This window comes from Diadema setosum, chromosome 6 (genome assembly GCF_964275005.1).
Source record: "Diadema setosum chromosome 6, eeDiaSeto1, whole genome shotgun sequence".
In the NCBI taxonomy this organism is placed as follows: Eukaryota; Metazoa; Echinodermata; class Echinoidea; order Diadematoida; family Diadematidae; genus Diadema; species Diadema setosum.
In genome coordinates this window covers 9489989-9515538 of record NC_092690.1, presented here as the reverse complement: position 1 = coordinate 9515538, position 25550 = coordinate 9489989, and the positions used below count along the sequence as shown (strand labels likewise).

The 25550-nt window shown below is 41.6% G+C and overlaps 2 protein-coding genes across 2 annotated transcripts in view; one reads left to right on the top strand and one right to left on the bottom strand.

Annotated features, from left to right (window-relative positions):
• Positions 1-517: 517 nt before the first annotated feature.
• Positions 518-14839, bottom strand: LOC140229500 (uncharacterized). The gene is made up of 9 exons (XM_072309750.1): positions 14835-14839; positions 14654-14763; positions 13684-13724; positions 12852-12917; positions 10398-10517; positions 9021-9154; positions 8455-8593; positions 7193-7328; positions 518-5865 (listed from the first exon to the last, which is right to left on the bottom strand). Exons 1-9 carry the CDS (start codon positions 14837-14839, stop codon positions 518-520), a joined length of 6099 nt encoding a protein of 2032 aa, XP_072165851.1.
• A 4306-nt stretch (positions 14840-19145) lies between these two features.
• LOC140229939 (glycogen synthase kinase-3 beta-like) overlaps positions 19146-25550 on the top strand; it is a 71512-nt gene continuing 65107 nt past the window's right edge. Inside the window, exon 1 of the mRNA XM_072310139.1 lies at positions 19146-19542. Coding sequence (XP_072166240.1) covers positions 19455-19542 — 88 coding nt within the window. The 5' untranslated portion in view covers positions 19146-19454. The remainder of the gene's footprint in view (positions 19543-25550) is intronic.

The following is a 25550-nucleotide window of genomic DNA, read 5'->3' as shown; positions in this document are numbered from 1 at the left end:
CACTGACCCCCATTTCGTGCATAGCAGGCATCTACTCAAAACCTCTCTGATAATAGTGCGGCAACAGCTCCGGGCATTCAATTACCAGAAGTACTTCAGCGCTCACACGATTCAAGCATCATCCTAAGTTCACTGTTAACAGCATCCACATGGGTCCATAACTATAGCATCCCACAAGAAGTGCCTTAATTATAAATGTGGAAAAAATAATTAATCAATTTCAAAATCTTTCCTCGCAAAATCCTTCACCTGTACCGCAATTTTACTTAAAACGGCAACTTTCAATGTCAGACAAAAATTCTAAACAGATTTTTCTAACTTCCTGGGATATAAGATAAATTCTCATCAAATCTGATATCATAATGTTGCTACTGACAAATCTCATCCAAATTCGGAAAGCTGGCAAATGAGAATGGCAGATTCTCCCCATAAAACGCTGACAAATCTTTTAATTATGGCCAACATTTTGAAAAAATCTTTTTGGCTGACACTCTAAGTTTGAATGGTGCTTTGAACCTCACTTGGTCTTCTTGAGCGAGAAAAAGACAGTTGTCTTTCGTGGCGGTGATTCAAGTCCTGATTTTACCGATGTCGTACTAGCACCCTTCACCTCTGGAACGGAAGGTTTACCTGTGGTCACATTTCTTGCAGTGGCTCTCCTCGAATCCATCACTGATTGACTAGCAGCACGTGGGGTTGGCGACACTGGACTTTGGAGTGATAGACGTACCATGAGGGGAGACCCAGACTTCTTCAAACTATCTGCCACCCGTCGCCCTCCCTTCAGAATATGCCCAGTGCCCTGGCCATGTGAGGACTTGTACCATTCCCTACTTGTTCCCGATGGACCAGCAGCATGTGGGGATGGCAATGCTGGACTTTGGAATGGCATACGTATCTTGAGAGGAGACCCAGACTTCTTCGAATTACCTGCCTTCAGAATTTGCTCAGTGCCCCTGTTTCCCGATACCTTAGGCCGAGTGGCAGTACATGTACTAGTATTTGGCAAATTGGAATGATCTTCATTTTTGCTCTTGGGCGGCCGCCCTCTCTTACGCTTTGGCATCCCAGGTACCTCTCCTCTATCAGGGGTTCCCTTCAATTTCAGTTTGGTGTCTGATACCAGAGTATTATTTGATTGGCTAGGGTTTGTAAGTCCATGCAAGTCAGAAGGGTCATCACCACCTTCTCTCCGACGTTTTGGAGGACGACCCCTACCACGCTTTTGGGCTTCCATGTGAGGTGGAACATCTGTCGCATTTGTGCCCGACTTGATTACGTGGATCTGTAAAGGAGATTTTGGAAGAACTAGGGTGACACCTTCTTCTGCTGGTAGTCTTGTGTTATGAGCTGGATCTTTTTCACCAATTCTGCCCGTCTTCGGTGGACGTCCTCTCTTTCTCACCTGCACTGCAGCCGCAGCAATGTTCTTTGACTGTGAGACGGGATAAGACTGGTGCATGCATTCACCCTCCGTACTTGGTAATCCAGAATCACTGGCTTGCTGCTTCTTCGGAGGTCGGCCTCTTTTACGCTTCTGTGACTCACCACTGCTGGCATCACTCCAACTCAAACTGCCAGAAGAAGGATTGTTAGGTTTTTCTGCTTCAACCTGGATAGCATATCCATCAGCTCCACCAACCTTCTTTGGCTCCTTTGTCACAACTTTATCTGGTCTGATGTTTGAACTTTCATCACTTTGCTGATGTCCTTCCATTGGACTCATGTCTTCTGTGGTGGTGGATTCCAGAAGAGGTGACAGGGTCACTTCTGGGTGACCTTCAGAGTCCTGCAGGTTCCTCCTCTGTTGATTCTTCTTTGGAGGTCGGCCTCTCTTACGCTTTGGGGGCTCACCCTCCACACTTGGTGATCCAGAATCCCTGGCTTGTTGCTTCTTCGGAGGTCGGCCCCTTTTACACTTCAGCAGCTCACAACTGCTGGCATCACTCAAACTGAAATCACCAGAAGGATTTTCATGCTTTTCTGCTTCCACCTGGATAGCACATTCATCAGTACCATCGACTTTGTTCACAAGCACCTCTTTACCTGTCTTCTTTTCCAAACCTTTATCGTGTACTTTGTTTGAACTTTCACTAATTTGCTGATGTCCCTCCACTTGACTTATTCCCTCTTCAGTGCTTCTTTCCCCAAAGGATAAAGGTGCGAGTTTTAGTTGACCTTCACAGTCCTGTACCTTCCCCATCTGTTGATCCTTCTTTCGAGGTCGGCCTCTTTTACGCTTTAGGGGCTCGCCACTGCTGGCATCACTCGAACTCAAATTGCCAGAAGGACTGTTATGTTTTTCTCCTTCTACCTGGATAGTGCAGCCATCAGCTCCACCAACTTTGTTTGGCTCCTTTGTAACAACTTTATCTGGTCTGATGTTTGAACTTTCATCAATTTGCTGACGCCCTCCCACTTGACTCATGCCCTCTCCTGCGGGTGATTCCTGAAGGGATGAAGGTACAATTTTTGGTTGACACTTAGACTCCTGCAGCTTCCTCCACTGTTGATCCTTTCTCTCAAGGGCCTTCACTGACCATGGTAAAACTATGAATTTCTCCAAACCACTAGCTATATTCTTTGACCTTGTAACATTATCATCAGTCTGCTTAACTCTGGAGTTAATCACATCGGTTTTGGTTGGACTTAATACATGACTGGAACAGAACTTATCAAGAGTAGATGTGTGTGATTCTAGGGAAGCACTACTGGTTCTTGCTGGTGACGATATCTTTCGTGCCAAGGAATTAGTGTCCACAACACTGCTTAGCAAGTCTCCCTCTGGTGCATTTTGCTTTGAAAGTGGACTCTTATACAAAAAGTGATCTTCATATGCAGCCAGGCTAAGGATATTAGCATCTGTAGGAAATGACTTCCCTGAAGCTGGGTCTTCTAATGGATACTCTGTTTCTTTTGGACACTCTTTTTCTTTTGGACACTCTTCTTCAACTTGACACTCTGAGTGGGTCTTGTAGTATGTGTGATCCATAGGTAAAGCAGCCAATGATAAACTTGGTTCTGATGCAGTGACTCCCACATTGGCCTCAATATCATGGGCTTGTGAAGACTCTGTGCACGCACTGCTTGCTGGTATTGGCATTAATGATCTCTCCAATGGTGTCCCAGCATGCTCAGGGGAAGAATCAGTCATCGGTGTGGCGGTGTCCAAAATGGAATCCTCAGTGGCCAGTGCTGCTCCTAGTTCCTGAGACTCTTGACCAGCAGGGTCTTGCTCAGAATCTCCTCCTGTTGCTGTGCCAACCTCCATGGGCAGAGCATCCACAGGGACTACATCATCTTCCAGTGAATAAGTCAAAGTAGTCACTGCAACTGAGCTATCTATGTCTGTGTTTGACTGCAATGTCACCATTTCTGCATTTTTCTGAGAACTGTCATCTGATGGTACTGCTGTGTCTGTTTCTGCTCCTTCCACCATAAGTTTATCAGTCTGGGGCATCTCTGTCATAACTTCTGCAGTAGGGGGCAGTGCAGCATTTAACTCAGACCTGCTCGCGCATGGTTCAGAGGTTGTTGTGTCTATTTCTGCTCCTTCCACCATAAGTTTCTCAGTCTGGGGCATCTCTGTCATAACTTCTGCAGTAGGGGGCAGTGCAGCATTTAACTCAGACCTGCTCACGCATGGGTCAGAGGTTGTTGTGTCTGTTTCTGCTCCCTCCACCATAAGTTTCTCAGTCTGGGGTATCTCTGTCATAACTTCTCCAGTAGGGGACAGGGCAGCATTTAGTTCAGATCTGCTCACGCATGGGTCAGAGGTTGTGGATGTGTTTTGCGAAGCAATAGGCAGTTCTGTGGATGCATCCTCCGAAACAATAGGCAGATTTGTGGATGTGTCCTGCAAAGCAATAGGCAGCTCGGTGCATGTCTGTGACACACCTGGAGTATCTACTATGTGTGATATTGGAGCCCGATCATTACATGATGTGCTAGTCACTGTGTTAGCTGAAGCAGAATGGCTACCACTGGACAGGCTGGCCTGCATGTCACTGTCAGGTGATGGGCAAAGTGGAGAAACAATACTGGGCTGTTGAACAACAGGTGTTGGGGCAGCAGACTGAACTTGCATCACATCACTCAAACTGTCTCCAAGGTTTCCATCACAAGCAACGGGTTCTTGTTGCACAGATAGTGAGAAATCATTCTCTGTCTGTTCAGTTGGGCTTGATGCAACAGATGTGTTTGGAGGCTTTGGTAGAGATGTTGAACATGGCTGACTGATTTCACCAGGGTCTGGTATGGCCTCACTCTGAAAAGGGGTATCATTGCCTGATGGGGCAGGTTCCTGGGGAATGGGGACAATGTTGGTTGGCACCTCTGGAGCTTTAACCGTGATGATGCCTCCTGGCAAAGCCGAGGCTGGAATGACTATGTTGGAATTGGGGCCCAGATGTGAGAGGTTGATCCTCAAGAGCTGGCCAGCTGACTCGCCGAGGACTCCTCCACTAAACATGCTGATGATGGGTGCAGCCGGCTGCAGGAGTGGATTTACCTGCTGAATGATATTGGGTGCCATGAATGGTTGAAGTGGCGGGGCGACCGTGGGCACCACGTTCTGGAAACCCACACTCCCAGCCAACGGTAGGCCACCTGCTGCCAAACACTGACCAGGCTGAGATAAACTTGCTGGCAAGACAGGACCTACTTGGCTACAGGATGCAAAGGTTTGCCTTGAAGGAATTAGGTCAAGAATGTTACAGCTTTGGGGCACTCCACCAACATTTCCAGTTACAGGGGGAGGGACTGTCATGACAGGAATTTGGGGAGGCTCTATGAACTGATTAACATTTGGAAGATTCCCATCTAATGGCTCCACACCAGAGCTGTCACCTCCAGAGGACACTTGCACTACTTGCTCACAGTCCAGCCCAGATGGTTCTTGACCCAAAAGGGACTTCGGCCTATCCATTTGAGGCAAGCTGTTATCAATCTCATCAAGACAAGTTGCTGAAATTGCCGGCATTGCTGGATCACTCTGTGTGTCAGCCAGAGCCAAGTCTGCAGCAGTGGCAACCTCATTGGTTCCATCCTCTTCCAGCAACATCGGTTCAAATTGGTCATCATCCTGTCTCCCGAATTCTTCCTGAGTGGCATGATCTTGACCAGCTTGTGCAGCTGTCACCTGTGGTTCTCCATCTCCAGTGGGCTCACTGCCATTCGAACACGCATGAGAGTCCTTGTCTGTGACGCAAACATCCACTGCCATGTTTCCATGATTTTTGACTGCATCACTGCTTTCAGCTGCACAAGTATCTCCTGACCCATTTTGGCCAGAAACAACATGCCCTTGTGTAGCAGAGATATCATCATAATCATCATCATCTACAGCATCTTCTTCCTGATGATCCTCACTAGAGTGTGCAGTCTCCACCCTGGCTTGATCAGTGGCACCTTCATCACAGTTCCTCTTTTCCTCAGGTTCATCAAGCTTTTCACGAGGCATCAAGTCTAGGAGGTCTTCGGGTATGCACAGAGGATTCAGCATCAGGGCCTCCAGGCATTCATCAAACTTGCCTCGCCAGCTCGTGGACCCTTGTGGGCTACTCGCTACATCTTCATGTGTCCCAGCTCCTGCACTATCTCCTGCTCCGGTGTGACTGGTGCCTGGCTGATCTTCTTGAGAGATGCTGGCGTTCGGCAGTAAATCGCCCCCTTCGGCAAGTAAGCGAGTGGCCTCCGAGGAAGCAATGTCCACAAAGTACTCGCCCTTGAATGGGGCTCGGCCCTTGAAGGCCTTCTTGCAGAGGGTGGTGTACTGTGAGCGGAGGAAGGTCATCTGGTTCTTGATCTCACTCTCCTTCAGCTTCTCAATCAAGTGCTGGAAGCAGTCCAGGACTATCTGGGATTCTGGCAAGCAGGAGAGCAAGACAAGAAGGAAAAGTTAGACAAGTAATTGCAGGGGACAATGATACTGTACACGCCAAATATTTCGCGGTTTTTATAAATAATGACTCTGATCCTGATATGAATGTGGCACATAAGTAAAGATTGCTCCGGTCGGTACAGTACTCCAATATCGCGAATTTAACCACTCGTGAAATCGTTGGGAAGTCCCAGTTTGCAACAATTTAGACTCGCTAAACACATGGCGTACACAATACTTAATTTCTTTCAATTTCTCCAGGAACTGCTCAGAGCAGTCTACAACTATTTAGGTTTCTTATCCGAAGGAACACAGGGAATGACTTAGATGAGTAATAACGCTAAAGAGACATTTCTTTCAATTCAGCTTATCTGGACATGCTAGAAGCAATCTGAAGGTGCCTAGGATACAAGCATGCCAGAAAACAAATCAGGTATGAGAACTAAAAGGCACAAATTAAGAAGATGAGGAAGAACTTCCTCTCCATTTTTCCACATGAAGAAGTTCCTTGATTCCACTTTCTCAGTTTTTTTAATTAACAAAATTCACATGAGAGTTGATGCCAAACAAGTTTTTTCATGAAAAACTTTGCATATCCCACCACACTCTACACACATTTTTTATTGTGCTTATTTTGGGTTGAAGCTGCCTGAATGGTATTGTATCATGTGTCTATTTGATCAAGTTTCTTCTTTTTTTCTATATCTACTTCAGAAAAAAAAAATATAAGAAATGAAAATAATGCAAAAAGCATAAAAAATAAAAAATAAACAAATAGCACAATGAATTCTGAAGAATGAAAGAGAATAAACCAGTCTTGACAGTGACATGCTATCTCCACATTCCATTCAGCTGTAGTAAAATTTGAATATGTCACGCAGCTAAAGAGCAATACAGTGATGATGGAACTACAGTTGTCATTTATGTCCAAAGTTCACTAACAGTTCACTGCTAGTTCTAAATTTTGTTGTCAAGTTACAAATTTTGACACTTACTGTGCTCAATAATTGGGAGCCAATAAAACAAGGAAAGACTGGGGTGGCATTCAGAGCAAAGTGATCAAGTACTCAAGGAAAAATTGTGTCTTGTGTTAACACCAGAACCTATCAAATGCTATTGGACAGTTATATAAACACGGTGGTGTCTTTTAATTCTATGCTTAGATAAAAGAGATAATTTTAGCATTCTAAGACAAAGATGATTCATATTTGCCATTTTTACTAAATGATAAATTTCTGGCATGTATGAAGAGTAAGAATGGATCTGTAGTGGAGCTAAATCTAGCAAAGCCATGCAAAGAGTTCTGCCTACCAAGCGGTGTGAGTCGAGGGGGCTCCTTGCCCCTGATGAGTGCTGCAAGGTACTGGTGGATCCTAGCTGGTTTGAAGTCGTCCATCTTCAGGCTACCTGGTTGTGTCGTCTTCTCCATGCCGGCCATCATAATCGCCTGCAGAAAACAAATGCAAAATACTGAAATCATACAGGATTTGGTTTGAACACTTCTTTTTTTTTAATCAAATTAAGCGTTTTTCCTCATCTCAGAAATCAAAACTTTTGCAACACAGATCAACATATAGACTAGTCAATCTAGCCCCCAAATGGCCAAACCCGGAAAAAATTGCAACAGAATTTATTTTTTCACAGACATGTTCCACTGATATCCTTAAACAACATACAAAAAATCTAGAGGAATATAGGTGGGGGAACCTGTCTAGAATAGGATCCAATGAGAATGTGTGTTTTGCCATGTTGTAAGCACAACCACATGCGTTGTTTTCTTGGTGTGTGTTACACGGAGATGCTCTTTGTATCCAAGCTAACATCTAACCTTCATTTACATCATTACATCAGCATCCAGTGAGACTGGCTTCCCTGTCTGTACACTAGTTGTGCATGGTCTTCCAGGAAAGCTTGCATCTAGAGGAATCTAGAGGAATATAGGTGGGGGAACCTGTCTGAAATAGGATCCAAAGAGAATGTGTGTTTTGCCACATTGTAAGTACAACCACATGCGTGGTTTCCTTGGTGTGTGTTACACAAAGATGCTCTTTGTATCCAAGCTAACATCTAACCTTCATTTACATCATTACATCAGCATCCAGTGAGACTGGCTTCCCTCTCTGTACACTAGCTGTGCATGGTCTTCTAGGAAAGCTGGCAGTTCTCTGATCGCCTTGTCAGTACAACGTCTTAAACACCCTTCAGACATGGATCTTTGTGTGTTGTGCAATGAGTCTTTGACCAATGGACAGTCAACTGGTTTACTGGGAGAAAAGGGGAGCAGTGGTGTCAACAGAGCAGCTAAATTACGGGGGGGGGGGGGACAACATTGATGTATGTGCTTGACATTCTGTGCATCAAAAGTGTCTGCGAGAGCTTTTGGAGGTTGTGTATGCACTGAATGCAGTTACTCACATGCTAAATGGAAAGGCCATTGCTAGGGCAGTGTGAGGACATGTGCTTGGAGACTCTGCTCTGAATGCAATGGTGGTAGCCAAGACATACAACTTACTCCTACCGGAGAGAAGTACCAGTGATCATGTGGGACAACCTGAAGCAGCAAAAGAGTGCACTGTTGAGAGACTGGAAAAGATGGAGCCACACTGGCTGAAGATCCAGATGATGATGATTTGCCTGCTTGCTTGCATGAGGGTGTTGAAGTGAGTATTCAGGAGATGGAAGTCACCAATGACGTTGATCCCAACAACCATTCTGAATTAGAAGTTGCAGGCATGAATGAAGACCTTTATGAGGCCATACAAATGTATGACAAGCTCATGGAAGGAGAACTATCTGAAGAAGAAGTGTGCAGTGATGGCCGTCTTGAAAAGGTTCACAAACGTCTACAAGAAAAAATGGAATCAATGAAACAACATACAGCACGTCTGTGGATACAATATATGGAGATGATCAATATTTTCCGCCTCTTCATCAGAGCAGAGAGAACTGGAAATTGGAAGCTCAATCTAAATACTCTCCTGGAAATGTTGCCATATTTTGCTGCAGCTGGGCACAGTTTATATGCCAAGTCAGTAATGATCTATGTGCAGCAGATATGCTCAACCTGTCTAAGCAACATCCCAGCATCTTTTAGGCCTTTGAATGTGGGCACCATGTCATTCGCAGAAGTGATCGATACTGGGCTGGACTATCATCAGACTTGGTGATAGAGCAGGTACTCGTGAGAACTATGAAGACAACTGGAGGACTAACACGAGGTAGAGGCATATCTGAGGCCCAGCGTGCACAGTGGCTGCTGTCAATACCAGCTTGCTGAGATGTGAATGGTGCAATGCAGGAATTCACAGGCACAGACTATGTGACAAGTGACCAACATAAAGATATATCTCCAACCAGACAGGCAAGAAATGCTAAAGACTCCAGAAGTCTCTTGGAGTATCTGCAAGTAAGAGATCCCTTTTGCTCAGATGATTCCTCTCTTCGAAACATTGCAACAGGTGTGACTGCTGAGGCTACTGTTAATGCAGACACGGCAAAGATGCTTGGAATGAAGATTCTGGAGTCAATGTAGGGTGTCAGTGCAGCTGAATACACATTTACGAAGGCATCACAGGTGGTGACAACGGACTGCAAAGTTCGAGAGAAAGTAAATGGGGACTCGCTTCCCGTAGATCCCCAGTTGCTTTTTCAGCGGTTGCTTACTGCGGCACATGCTAGTGAAAACATAGCTGAAATCTTCCAATTAAATGAGCTCTGCAGCAATCCAAGTTCACTTTTTGAGTCATCAGGGATGCCTAGACAAGCAAACAAGCCAGTCCTTTGCTGATGCCATGTGGACAGCTGTAGGCAAAGGCAGTAGCATGCCAAGCCAAACAGGGGATAATATCATATGCAATATGTACTTGATTGTGGATCACTACTGCATAGAGTCCCTTGGCCCCGAGATGCAACATTTGATTCTGTGTGTCAAATGGATTTATAGAATATGTGTGCAGAAATTTCAAGGACTCCATCGTTGTCTTTGATGGATATGAAGCAGGACCCTCCACAAAGGATGTCACGCATCTCAGGCGGTCTGGGGGTGTGGTTGGGGCACTGGTGACTTTCGTTGGAGGCATGCCAATCAGGACAAAGAAGGATCACTTTTTGGCAAACAATACCAACAAACAACAGTTTGTTTTCATGCTTAGTGAGAGATTGGAAGTTGCTGGCTGCAAGACTGTGCATGCTTCCGGAGATGCAGATGTGCTGATTGCAAAGACAGCAGTTCGCTATGCTGCTCAGAAAGCCACCACTGTCATCGGAGAAGACACTGATCTCTTGGTTCTTCTGTGTCACCATGCAGATCTGACATCCTACCCACTGTTCTTCCAACCAGGTCGTAAACAGGGAAGCAAAAAAGCTAAAGTATGGCACATTCAGTGGACTGCTGAGGTGCTTGGTGCAGCTTTGTCATTTGCTACCATTTGTGCATGCCATTGCAGGGTGCGATACTACTTCACACATCTCTGGCATTGGAAAGGGTCTTCCTCTGAAGAAACTGAAAGACTCCTACTTCAAGAAGCAAGCAGAAATCTTCTGCAGCAGTGAGGCTACCAGACAAGAAGTACAGCACGCTGGTGAGGCAGCACTTGTCTGTCTGTATGGCGGCAGTCCTGATGAAGAGCTGAAAAGACTGCGATACCGACGATTCTCGGAGAAGGTATCAACCAGTACATCATCTGTCCAGGTGCAGACTCTACCTCCAACATCAGCAGCTGCCCAGTACCACAGTGCCAGAGTCTACTTCCAGGTTCAGGAATGGATGGATAACTGTCATTTGAATCCTGAAGACTGGGGCTTGTGTAATGTTCGTGGGACACTCCAGCCAGAAATGACAGACTTGCCGCCTGCTCCAGAATCACTCCTGAAGGTGATCAGGTGTAACTGTAAGACTGACTGCAATACAAGGAGATGTACTTGCAAAAAACTTGGCCTTGATTGCACACCTGCTTGTGGAGAGTGCAAAGGGGTTAGCTGTACCAACTCATCAGCAATCAAAATGGACGATGCTGATGATGTTTAAGAACATGAAGAGGTAATGGTGTAATAAATGAGAACATGAACATAATAGCAGCATTGAAATGAGGAAAATATTTTGTAAATTAATAGTTTGAATGTGTTTGGGACACTAATTTCCTCAAATTACCTTTTAAAGAAACCACTAATCCCATTTTAGCACATGCTTGTATTCGGCGGAGGAGCTGAAACATAGGCGATTACACCCATTTTATAATTCCTATGATTTGCAAGCTTTCCCCCACCTCCATTTCTCTAGATTTTTTATGTTTCTTGCAAGAGGTATAGGAGCTAGAATCTGGAAAGAAAAATTCTGTTGCAATTTTTTCCAGGTCATACCACAGGGTGACTGGACTAATAATGACTACAGTCACCTTGAATATGTCCTTTGAATAAAAGATTATGTGGTGCAAATCATATTACGTAGTTACTGCAAGACAAGGAATGTACACATGTATTTCAATTTCGCCAATTTCATGAAAGCCAAGTTCGCAAAATTAAAATGCATGTGAAAGTTCCTGTCTATACCATAGGCACTAAATGCCAGAGGCACTTCGCTAAAATTTCATACCATTCAAAAGGCCGACGGCTCCAATTTGCGAAAATATCATGTTTTACTGTAATCCAATCACCAAATTTGTTTCTCACAGCAACACAGTTTACACTGATTTTATGGACTGGCCTCATGGAGGATATGAAATTTATTGCCTGAACTACAACTATATTGCCCAAGTCAAAGATTTGGGCACTACAATTCTAGTAAAGGTAATTGATGTCATATCCCTCAAAGTAGCCAGTCACTATCATAACTACTCATTTCAGGCATCTTGAGTAGTACCATACATGTAAATTATTACAATGTAAACTTTATTGAACTTCGCAAAAACATCTACTCAGCCCCAGCTCGAGCTCTACATCACTGCGCTAAATCCATGCCATGCATGCACACTTGCACAGCTCAGGTACAAGTATGGTGCTCATAACAGACAGCTCACACAGTTGCAGCGATCGTCCTTTATTTCTATGTGTTAACGTGTGGGAATTCACCCTCTGTCGCAAAACTCTGGCATGCGATGCCTGAAACGGCCAGCGCACACCAGTCACACACATGCTTACACACAGTGGAGCGATCGTCCTCAATTTTTATGTGTTAACGCATGAAAATTTGTCCTCTGTCTTAAAACTCTCATCAGCAAATTTTCATCGCCGAGTGCTCAAGAGCCCGGATGCTATATTTCCCTCTTTTTTTTTTAAAAACACCCAAATCCCATAAACATTTGTAAAATACAGGGACAATTTACCTCACTTTTTCATGCTGGTGCTTCAAATGAGGAATATATACAATTTCATAGAACTACAGCTCAGATGTCTCAAATGGGAAATAATCATATCTATCCCCTCCCCCATTTCTTCTTTTCGCCTAACCCTTTCTGCATTTTGAGTGTCCATTGGCATAGAAAACCTAATAGCGTCGTACACTCCGTCAACTAGAAAAGCACACTCTGAGAGCACAGACCTCCGCCAAGCCAGCAACTCATATCCACCGTAACCCTGTCATACAAGCAAGCAATTTCCCAAAACAGAAGCATTATTTTTGTTTACGTCATTGCACAGCGCCTTGCATGCCTGAGCAGAGCACGCGCCTTAGTGCGTGATACACGTAAACCTCCAGTACGCACAGCTTGAACCCCAAGTTCATTGACCTTATATGTCAATAGATGAAAAATCCTTCAAAAATCCCTAACAATTCTGGGATCACTACCAAAATTGAATGAAGTGTTCCTTGTGTCAATATCGACTTTTCATGCAAGTTTCATTTCAATCCGTATACAAGTTTTTGAGATATTTTGCAAACAGACAAACCAACACCGATGATCACTTAACCTCCATCTTCCTTTGCAATGGTAATAAACCATGGCACAAAAAGGGATAAAGGACCTTTCAGACTCACCTTGCTCATGCTGACAAGACAATTTTTGTCAAAGTCTCCGAAGTCACCAAGGAGATCATTCCAGATCTAAAGAGACAAGAAAAAAACCAAACTCAGCAAACACAATAACACTGACGGTGACACGACATTTGCTCCTGCGACAATTGCTCCCGTCTTATTTTTTCCAAGGACTTGGGGTAAGGGTTAGCATTGTGATAGGGTTTTAGGTTTAGTTTGATGTGTGGATTATGATTAGGGTTAGGTTTATGCTTGTGGGTAGAATTTAAGTTTGGCTCAGCATGCAGATATTTCTTGGGAGCAATTGTCGCAGCAGCGTGTCATGGAACCAACACTGACACAAACTGCTTACTCCAAGAAATCCTCCAAGATTGCGTCCGGGGGTCCCTAAAGAGTGAGCTGTCTTGGTAGTGTGAATACAGAGCAATAAGATGATAAGCCCGACTTGTTTCTATAAAATTTCACCTCATTTTATCTTTCTTTTTTTCTTACAAAAATGCAACTCTGTGACTGTCTGTGACCAATTCCTTTTAATATGTGGATTCACAATCTTCACACTTTCCTTGGTTTCCTTCACACAAGAAGACTTTAGTTCTTCACAAGTGATACCACATCAAATTCTACAGAACTGTGTATTACAGTGCAATACCATGATTACAGGGTCATCACCCGCCAGTCCTAACTTGGCTGGATAATCGAGATCCTACTATACTTATACTGTTTGGCTATAATGATTTTTTTCAATAAAACACAAGAAAACTGCCGGTCCCAAGGCCTTTGAGACAGCAAGAAACGCCTGTGTATGCTAAAAGGGTTTGGTTTGTCCATAACTCACCTCAATGGGGGAATGCTTCCTCATTTTCTCTATCTTTGCATCTGCAGGGAGCAGGAGAAAATAAGCACACAAAAACATTAAGCAAATCAAATGTTCATGTTCTACAGTGCACTCCCACTATAATGAACACGGTTATAACGAAATTCTCGTTACGACAAATTAAAAATAAAGGTTACGAAAGTACCACCTAAACATCATTTCTGTCTCAAGGACTTTGTTATAATGACAGTATCCAAAGGAGTAGAAAAATGTCTCAGCAACCACAGAGGTACATAGATATCTTATTGCCACATCATTACTGCAAAACAAATGAAATGCTAAGCAATGACTTCGTTTGAGTTTCCCCACTCGTGTAAAATTTCTGTGTTTTTGCAATGCAATCGATATTCATCAGAATCCGATGGAGCATTAATATCTTATCAAAGCATTTATGCTTCACTTAAAGGAAATCGCGGTACATAAGCTCAACAGTGATCTGAATATTAATTTCACATTGGAGTACCTGAGCAACAGAATTAGAAGTAAAACGTAAATAATATTCCTCTTTCAAGAAGCAATGTTAGTAATTTCTTAATTCAGAGATGATCCACATCGCATTGTAATGAGAGGCGATATACTGGCGTGTTGTTCGTTTTGCAGATTGTATGTGTTTACTCGCAAATGTTTAAATACATTACCATTGTGAAACTGTCTCGTGAGTCAGAGTAATGAAATATTATACTCTCAAAATGCACCTGGGTATACGAGGTCTTTTGGTCCTTATAATGGTCTTACTTTTATTTAGGATCAAAAGTAAGAGATACCCCACAAACAGGATTGTATTTCGTACACATGATTTTAAAGTATATCACATTTGCGCCTCTTTGGGTTACATAATGAGGAAGAGCAATTGGTGACAAAACTAATACTGTTCATTTGCTGCATGGTTTGGGGCTGAAACAATGTGAAGGTAGAAATGGGCAGAACATACGGACAGCTTTTTTCCGCAAGGATTCCATGAAGATGGCCACCTCAGTCTTCTTCCGGGTTGCGACCTCTCGTCTCAGGGCAAGGTTGTCAAACTGGGTCTCTGCCGATTTCCTGGATAGCGAGAAGCATATATCTCTACGATTAATCCCTCCATTACATGTACTAGGCCCTTCTTGAGTTACGACATGTGTCAACCGGTTTTCATAGGCCACAAATTTTCATAACATTGATGAGAATCAGTCATGACATAGAACATTTAATCTGAAAGTATTTAGGCTGGATAAGGCATAATATAATTATATATTATAATATATAATTCAAACTATTCTTTTAAAATTCCATTTCAATTCCCATCTTCATTTCTCTCATGAATTTTCTATTTTGAGTGAAGGTTAAAATATCATCTCATTGGGATGGTATGCTCCATACATAAAACTTTGTGCCATTCCAAGACTGCTATTTTTGGAGCAGCTTCACATGTAAAAGGGGGAGGGCCACACCCATAACAAAGGATTGACCAATGGCGACGCAGCAAAGTTGTTCTAACCTCTCAAGGACCCTCAGGAGGCGGACCTTCTCCTCTGGGCTCCATCGCGGTCGTTTCTGGGATACTCTCAACGGCTCCTCCTTCCACTTGCGCGGCTGGCGCGGTCGCGAGGATCGTCGTATGATCATTTCTTCATATCAAAATTGGGAGAATTTCACACTAAGATAAGTCCTCTACTGAAATGGATCACTGTACTTCATTAAGGAGGTCCATGGCATTTTAAACATCATACCACTCCTTATTCATGAAATGTCAAAGGAGAGCTGTCACACAAGAATGGTAAAAGCATCATCAAATGGGACATAGAATATGGAAGAAAATATGAAATTTTGATATTTGCTACAAAACACAAAGATTTTGATATTGGTCACATTCTGATAATTTGCAAATTATGAAGTAATGATGTCATCATTTCACATCTCCAATAAATACACACTAATCTTCACTCTTTTTCTGAAATGAAATCTGACAGAAAAACCTAGTATACACGTTGTATCCTTTGTGACTGTGTTATGCATTGCGATCAAGTGTTCACTGAATATCTTAGAATGAACATTCAAAGAAAATTACCATTCGGCACAAATTTAAGCTGTGTTTATGATGCTAGAAGCTTTGAAAGGACTTTGCGAAATTCATGAAAATTAAACCCTGGCAAAAATAACAGCTTATACAGTAATACAATTTGACGCCAACAGGAGAGTGTGGCCATGTCTTACCATCCAGAGCACGCTTGGAGGGCTTCTGGTCCACCTCCTTTTCATTTTCTCTGCTTTCCTCCATGCTTCAGGCCATCAGTACTGTGATTTAAAGAAAAAAAAAAAAAAAAAAGATACAAAGAGAGAATTAAAAAAAAGACAACAGCCAAACAATCACATCCACAAGGGTATCACATGACAATTCCAAGCTCTGTCAATCAACATGGCATGCCTGCATCTTCAATTACCATAATTTCAGACTAGCACGGTTTTGACGTTTCCTCCTCCAAAAAGCCGGTCACCACATCTGAACCCCGTATGTATATACAGTGTACCCTTCAGTGCCAAAATTTGACCACATGCAGAAGCATGAAGGTTTCTACATATGGTGGCAGTCGAATTTTGGACAGCATTTTAGAAGCAATGGTCGAATTATGCATTACGGGCAGTTAGGGTGTAATTTTGTTCATAAGTATAACCATGCTTCCATATCACAACAAATAAATGTAGAGTGGACTCCCATTATAACAAAGTCCTCGGGAAAATTTTGCTATAAACCAAACAAATAAACAATAAAAATACACTGAGCCGATAATGTTGCAGCCTGAATTTTCATTTCCTTGCAACCGGAATTTCATTATAACTGTGTTTGTTATAACAGGAGTACACTGTAGTTTCAGGGAACTGACCAGGGATATGCAGTCCTAGTCAACCATGTAACGATTAAAGGAAACCAAAACCCAAAGAGGAATGTGGATTGAGTGAAAGCAGCAACGTTAGCAGAACACATCAGTGAAAATTTGAGGAAAATCGGACAATTAATGTAAAAGTTATGAATTTTTAAAGTTTTGGTGACGGAACCGCTGGATGAGGAGACAACTAGAGGTTATGATGCCATGTGGGGACAACAATATGGTAAAGAAAATACCAAGGGGAATTCCACAAAAAATAACTTTTCTACCATAATGAAAGAACACTGCCACGTGACTAACCGCTTTCAGAAAGCAGGGGGAATAACTGCTACCCTTCAGCCTTAACATATATACTGTACTATGTCAGTATCTTTACTTTACTTTACTTTACTTTACTTTACTTTACTTTAATTTAATTTACTTTACTCCATCGATGCTAGTACGTAGGTCTGGGCCTGTTCATCGATCGATTGGTGGTCATTTGAATCAATCTTTCAATACACTATTATGTTGATGGAATGTGTAATTTTCATGAAAAATGAATTTTTGTGGAATGCCCTTCTTAAATTGTTGTCCACACATGAAGTCATAACCTCAACACTGATTGTCAACACTGATTGTCCGATTTTCCTCAAACTTTCATTGATGTGTTTTACTATTAAAATGTTGCTGCTTCCATACAATCCACATTTTTCTTTGGGTTTTGGCACTTTGTATCCTTTAACAGAGCAGATCTGCAGTACTCATCACATTCATTATGTAACTCATTAGGGAAATGATAGGGTGTTGTACATTGCATTAGTTACGTTCAGACGAAAAGCCTTAACCTCGAGGTTAGGAAACCTCGAGGTTAGAGCTTGTAGTTAGGGACCGTGAAGACGCACTCGTAGTTAGCTAACCTCGAGGTTAGCTCGATGTTAAGAGCCACAAGAAATCTTATGGTTAGCGCTCAAACCACGAGCCGCGGTGAGGCGCGGGGGGGTCCCCACTCGTAGTTAAGCAGCGTGTGGACACAAAAATTAACATACTCAAAGGGGCAGGAGCGTAACCTCGAGGTTAAGATTCGTCGTGTGGACGCACATCGTAGTTTTGGGGCAAGAGCTTAACCTCGAGGTTTCCTAACCTCGAAGTTAGGGCCTGTCGTCTGAACGTAACTATTGTTTGGTAATACTGGATATAAAATTTAGAGTGTTTTGACATGCACTCAATTGTTTGTGACATCCTGTCATTCGATAGATCTACTGGCAATATTGATAATATCAGTTAACAAAATGTATGAATTGTCGCCTGAATGAAGCCTCCGCCGCATCCTGTCTGTCGTCTTGGTGATCAAATGTGTGGTGGAATGGATAGTGCAGGAATTTTTTTACGACCCTGGCCTTAGATTTTATTTGTTCTACCATGTACACTACTTATCACTATCTGCAAACTCTTAAAGTTTTTCTGCTACAGTCCCAACTTCAGTAACCATACAGTGCTAGCCACTGGCATTGCATTGAGCTGCTCAGCACAGCTCAGTTCAGTCATACACATGTGTAGATAGTCATGGCTTGACCGAAAGATCGGTCTGTATCTGGTCGTCGGGGAAATGTTCCGCGGAGACTGCGTCTGGCTTCACGGAGAGCGATAACATCAAAAAGTAAAAGACTCCTCCGGACAGACGGATCTTTCTGTCTAAGTCATGGCATGCATGCTCAACATCATAAACAAAACAAGCAGGATTTTCTAACTTCCTTAGATTTAAAATTTTATAGAAAAGATCTTCTAACCAGTTAACGTTAGATAGGCCTAAATTTATTTAATTTACTTATCACCACCCTCCAGCTCCACCCTTTCAAAAGCCAAAATAAAACTAAGCCGTGACCGTGCACATCTTAAGACACACTACTACCCAACTTTACATAAATGCAATGTTTTACTCACTTACTGACTTGAACGTAGTAAAACTCTCTCAGGAAGAACTTGACACCAAAATAAGTATAAGGGACTGACTGTCCGGTGCCAAACTTCGCCGCACAGACGTATCACAATCCGAAATGCCCCTTGCCACCACAACAATACGGTACCCGTGCCGCCGAGCCGTAGCACAGTCTCTTCTGAGCGAGCTCGAGCTGTGTACGCAGAATCGGCGAAAATTTATTAGCCGACGACAAACCAGCACACACTCGTCCACGCGGGACACACGACGCAACGCTGTGAAACGAGTGTATGTCATTTATCGATGACGTCATATTCGTCAAAATGTCTTTACGAAAGATTTTGAAATGGAATGAAAGACATCAACCATGCTAATATGATACTATACAATCAAACAATATTTTAAATATAAAAGTTGAGAAGAAATAAATGTTTAACCTCTAAGATGTGATATTCTCTTTATTTTTTATACATCTCGACAAATTACGGGAAAAGTCGATTAGTTCCGAAGATGGAAATCTGAGCCTCGTGATTGGCTTACGGTTGACGACTGTGGAGCCGACTGTTGCCGTGTTTTGCGATCGAAGCCGTGTATTGTATGTATGGCAGAATAGTGGCAACGAGAAATTGTGCGGTAACAAACAGCAGTCTTCAAACGTAGTGTTCTTGCCATAAATCATCGCAAAATGTGGCCATGATCGCGTAGTTTTCGCTTGGAAATCACCCAGAGTCTGCTATGCATTTGGAATAACGTAAAGGAATAAAACAGAAGAAATCAGATCATCCTGATCGTGTGAATTTGCTCCCTTATCGACGCCCAATTTAGGGTTTGACTCGCATTTTCTAACATAGGCAAACGCCCTCTTGCCTTGCCTACCATGTAAAATACATTTTATAAAGCTTGTAAAATTGTAAGAATATTGTAAAATAGACAAATAATATATTATTAGCATGAGTGGAAGTGGAAGACCAAGAACGACATCATTTGCCGATGCCAACAGGGGCAGTACTAGTAGTCATGGTGGACTGAGAGTTTCTCGTAAGTATGAGTGACCATCTCATTCATTCAACCGTGTTTCAAAATTGAGTCTGGGTGATAAATTTGGGTCCATAAGTTTGTATTGTGTGTGCATGTGTGTGCCTTTCAGATGTGGTCTAACATGGCCTCTAACATTATTAGATGTATTTTACCACGGTGTGCAGATCCACATCTCTGTGACACAGAGTGAAGCTTACAAATCATAATGTGAATCAACTACAAATAAGCTCAACGTTAAACATATCTTGCGGGCTTGTTCGCTGATTGTCACTGGGGGTGTGTGCTATGCGTGTCTGCATGCAGCATGTGATCGGGGTTGATGGTGTTCAATGGTGTTGGGAGAATGTGTGTGGAGTCCTCTGCCAGTTGACAATTTATAACAGTTATATAAAACCTGCACTGCAATTTTGCTCATTCACTCCATGTTTGCGGGTGAGTAGAAATTTTATCATCAAGAAAATGGATCCATCCAGCTAACGTCAAGTAAAAGGTCCTACATAATAATGCAAGCAAGATGAGCAACACTTCAGTGATAACTTTCACTTTCACTGAGTTTCAGTGGAAATGTCGCCATGTCACTTGCTTCATCACCGAGTCCCAAAGGAGGCCGGGGCTCAGTACATCTGGCAGTGGTACATGCGTACAGCTGAACCTCCCTTTCAAATTTTGTAATGTATGGTTGAGGGGTCTAGATATCGCGCACGAAAATTTGAAATGCTCTTATAATAGAAGTTATTCCATAATCGTACCTGAATTTCTCAATGAATATCACGAAAATGCAGAAAAATCACCTCCCAGAATCTCCTGATGATACGATGATGGAGTAGTGCGCTGTCGCCGTTTGTATGTCGGACTTTTTTTTATGCGTTCACCTTCTCGGGGTATGTAAAGATCGCGCAGCTGCCCTATGTAGTTTCATGCTTGAAAGTGTCTGCCCCTCTCTGCGGCTGTAGCGTGCTTCGGCTTTCGTAGAATATTATCAACGATCGATCGAACAAATTACGAATTCTATCGGCTACGATCATACGAACGAGACAAGCGAGACGACACGTAGGCTACAACATCCTTAAAAAAAGATTTTAAGCTAAGGTAGGTAAATTATAATGTAAAAAATTGGAAATTTAATGAAAAATTTGTTCCAAAAAATTGGAAATTTGGTGCAAAATTTGTTTGAAATCAAAATTTCTTACCTGCTTTCTTCTCATGTTTAGCGGTTGTCAGGTATTTTTATTCCATGGGCGTATCGGCAAATTTTGCGCTTAGTCCTACGCGTAATATTGCTTGCTATACGCAGTTACGCTATGCGCGATCATTACGTCCCTGCGCGAGACCTAGTACCCTTACTATACACCCATGGAGCCGAAACCTAGACTGCCAGGCCAGGCTTTGTACGATTCAGAACAGTATAGACCCTAACACTGTTAGGAACAGGAGGAGAGTTTCGAAGTCTGTCTAACTTTCGAAATCAAGGATTGGTGTCATGAGGTGCTTGCGTGAATTGCGCAACTGTACATGTGTGCAATGCAATGTAACCGCAAACTCCAAGTTCCTTGTTTGGAGCAGTGAAAAGCATGGCAGAATTTGTACACAACCATGTAGTTTGGGTGCAGAAGGTACGGTACTGCTACCCTGAACACTGATGAAAAACTTACAAAAAAGAAAAACACCATTGACAAGTAATTTTCAAGGCACAGCTCCTCATTGATGTGAATAATCTTCTGCAGATTTTTTTATGCTACTGCATACTGAAATTAAGAACATTGATAGTATGATACAGTAATAAGTCACTGTTCACCACATTCACACACACACACATAACCTTATACATTGTGCAACATGAAATTGTAATTCATTTTTGGAGGGGGAGGGGGGAGAAACAAGTTTGATAAATTTTCTAAACAGATAGGATATTTTGCCACACAAGTACATATGAGTTGCCAAAGAACAGAAAAAAAAAAATAATGGTATCTCAATATTAAATTTATGCTTGATATTGCTGCATGTAATTGTCGATTTTTGTTTTTTGGTGTTTGTGTTTTTGGTTGGTTGGTTTCATGTTTCTGTTTTGGTTTGTTTGTTTTTACATGTTGTTTAGTTTATTGTAGAAAGGAAAATGCAGTTTTTAAAGCATAAAAGAAAAGTCACAAGATATCTACATTGTAGCTGTTAAAAAGTAAGTGATAGATTTGGTCTCGAAGGGAAGTCATTTTTTTTTTTTAGAATGCCCCACTTTGTGTATTAACACTATTTTGAGTGTGCCGATTTTCAGCTCCAGGGGGCTTGGGAGACCAAGGAAAACCTCATCTGAATTAAGATACTGTACATGCCATATATTTCGTTGAGTCTAAATTTTCGCAAATCAGGAATTCCCAACGATTTCGCGAGTGGTTAAATTCACGATCATGGAGTCCTGTACTGAATGAAGAATAATGTACATGTATGTGTACATCACATCCACATCGGGATCAGAGTCAATACATATATTTTCGCAGGTTTTTAATTTTGCGAATAGCACCTGACTCGTTAAATTCGCGAAAATAAAAACCTCGCAAAATATTCGGCGTATACAGTATCAGAGCCGACATTAGGAAATGTGGCCTGACCTGCATTGACCTTTCACAGGGTTGTTTGGAGGAGGGGTGTTGAAAGACAGTATAGCCTCCTGCTGCCTACATTTACCCCAGAACCTGGGACACTCACAGCAGAAAAAGGATCAAGTCAAGTTTGACAATTTAGTCTCCCAGTTAGCTTTTCGTGCTCTGTATTTTGTTGTGTCCTGGTGTCAGCATGGAGCAACAGTCATTACACACTGTATAAATCTAGTGAGTAGTAGGGCTTGCAAGTGTTCCAAGGAGCTAGTTTTAGATTATAATCAAGCTAAGCATTGGAAAATCTGCTTAAGTGCATACAGGCATTTATACAATATTTTCAACAAGTATCAGATTTCTAGCCACAAACATTCTTGTTTGTAACTAGTGTAAAGGTGTTATTGAATTACAAATTGTACATGTATGTTGTTTATTTTTTTACCAAATCTTCTCTACACTGCCATTAGTAATAGTGCAGTCTACTAGGAGAAACTACTTAGATTTACATGAATTTTGACTTCCCTTTTTAAACAAAACACATTAATTTTTCATCTAGGGCAGAATTTCGCTTTTACCTAGCTAATGTAGGTGATCACACGTTGACTGTTAATTGCACTTTCACATGAACATGTGCTACCATTTGTAACATCGGTTGTTTATACACAGGCAGAGTAGGTACTGCACAAATTTATGCTGCGTTCAAAACCTAGCACAGTTTTGAATCATATGTGTACGACCCTATGCTACAGAGAGTCTGGTCCTGTCAAATTGTTGGATCAGATATTTGTGACATTTCCCCGGTAAAGACAAATCTCATGCGTTACATTTGGAATCATAAAGAGAAGTTTGCCACAGCGACTGTCACTATCAGGCACTTTTGTTGAATAGACATTCCAGAAAAATAGCAAATTAACTTTGTACAAACAGTTCCTGTACACAGGGCATTTTATATTCCAATGTGCAATGGTGGTCGATTAAGTGTATGGTACCTGTAGGTACCCACATATTTTGTTCATACTATTTTCAGGTGACCAGTGCACACTAGGTAGAAATAACAATGACAGTGGTGCAGCTGTACAGTACATGTACAATGTACAATTGTACATGTACATGTACTGTAGCAGATTTGATGTTCCATGTACATTCACTTTAAAGGGAAGGTAAACCCAAAAAGCAATGTGGATTGAGTGAAAGCAGCAACATTAGTAGAACACATCAGTGAAAGTTTGAGGAAAATCGGACAATCGATGCAAAAGTTATGAATTTTTAAAGTTTTGGTGTTGAAACCGCTGGATGAGGAGACTACTAGAGGATATGACGTATGAGTGGACAACAATTCAAAGAAAATATAAAGGAAATTCAACAAAAATTCACTTTCTTAGAATTAGGAAAGAGCAATGGACCAACCTCTTTCAGAAAGCAGGGGGAATAATTGCTACCCCTAACATATGTCAACATCAAGTTGATGGAATTTGTAATTTTCATGAAAAATGGATTTTTGTAGAATTTTCTTTATATTTTCTTGGTATCGTTGTCCACTCATACGTCATAACTTCTAGTAGTCTCCTCGTCCAGCGGTTCCAACACCAAAACTTTAAAAATTCATAACTTTTGCATCAATTGTCCGATTTTCTTCAAACTTTCACTGATGTGTTCTACTAATGTTGCTGCTTTCACTCAATCCACATTGCTCTTGGGGTTTATCTTCCCTTTAACCATTATTATTGCTGTAATGGATTTATAGTGGGGGAGGGGGGGAGGAGTAAAATTCTACTTTCTCCTTTATACATGTAGCATATTGACCACTATTCATTTATGTACATGTACCAGTACCTCTAATAAAGCTTATGTGCAGGGTTCCTATAGAAATTATCTGGAGTACCATTAGACAGAAAGAATACAATCGGACCAGTGCTATCACAGGCATCATGTGTGATACTAAAGGCTCTATTGTGAGATTACCATCAGATGCGATGACCTGCAGTTGACCTGTTTGTCATTCTAATCAAGTCCAAATACTGGCCCACTATCACTTTCTGGCTGTCATTTCAGTCTCCAATCAGAATAATTGCCTTGTAGAAATGGGATTTATATCCTTGTGAGCTTGGGGCAACAGTTTTGTGTGATTGTTTTATATTTTTGTTGTGTTATTCACGTCTGTTTTCCAGACATCGCTTAATTGCATTCCTAGCAAATCCACTCTATTTATTACAAGTTGAAATGATAAACACACAACTCTATGAATCTTTAGCTTTCCTTTTTTTTTTCTCTCTCTCTCCCTCTCCCTCTCCTTCTCACTCTTATTGGTAGTTAAAGACAGCTTGAAAAGTCTAGTCATCAAACATTCCACTGGTAGAACCAAGATGGACATATATACATTGTACCAACAATTCTTCTATTTGATTAATAACAGGAATCTTGTCACAGTTGTTTTAAACAGACAAGACTATGGGTGGGGAACTGTTTAAATACCAGTTATGAAGTAGCTGTGAAAGGAGTGCCGGTTTGTAGTGGAAAAGAATTTTTACATGATACAATATTACATTGTAAAGATGTTTGTTTTGTTTCATTTATGTGCTGCGTTATATTATTTGATGGGGACTAAAAATGGTAAGACTGTAATATTTGATTGATGAAATAGACAACACACAACACCGAATATTGCACCCAAGGAAGTACAGTACATTGTATCGCACGCGGACTCGCAAAATATGTGTTGTATACAGTATCTTCTTGGTGCACCATATGGTTTGTCCTTGCATCAGACCAGCTGTAGTGTTATGGCAATGAGAATGACTGATTGATAACCACACTGGAAAGTTTTTAGCCTTTCAACAAAACAAGACAATGTGAGGCACACACAGACATTCTCCCTGTTCGCCAGACATAACACAAATAAATATGATTTCATGTGGACCCATTTGTTATTGGTAATCCACAAGAAGTTAAAGAAAGGGAAGTGATCTGAAAGGATGTTTACATTACACTTTCCAGCTCAGAAATAGTGATAAGATAGACCCTAGTTGCAAATCTTGTATTTTTGTTTTAAATATTAAAAAAAAAAGAAAGAAAGAAAAATCTGTGGTGAACTTCAAAGACATTTTGGAATGCTGGAGACTAGGGTTGTCTTAATACAGTAGTTCAATTCAGAATAACATAAGGGAAAAAACCAAAGTTTTCACTATCAAACCTCTTTTAATGGACAGTCAAGACAGGAAGGTACAGCGTGCTATGCATGTGGGCAACAATATCTTCCAATTTCAAAAACTTTCAAATCTGTTATTTACTATTATAGTAAATTGTATTGTATAATACAATCACATCACCCTTGCATTTTTTCTTCAGGGTTGATGTCTTTAATGTCAATATACTGTACATATGTACATAAAAATGTATTGTGGTAATTTTTCTTCAGATTCT

What these genes read in the sequence shown, in the direction of transcription:
- LOC140229500 (XM_072309750.1), bottom strand. An exon ending in GTCTTGTCAGCATGAGCAAG is followed by an intron (nt 10,518 to 12,851) that starts GTGAGTCTGAAA and finishes TCGGTATCGCAG; the next exon opens with TCTTTTCAGCTCTTCATCAG. An exon ending in ATTTCTGCTTGCTTCTTGAA is followed by an intron (nt 9,155 to 10,397) that starts GTAGGAGTCTTT and finishes TTCACATCTCAG; the next exon opens with CAAGCTGGTATTGACAGCAG.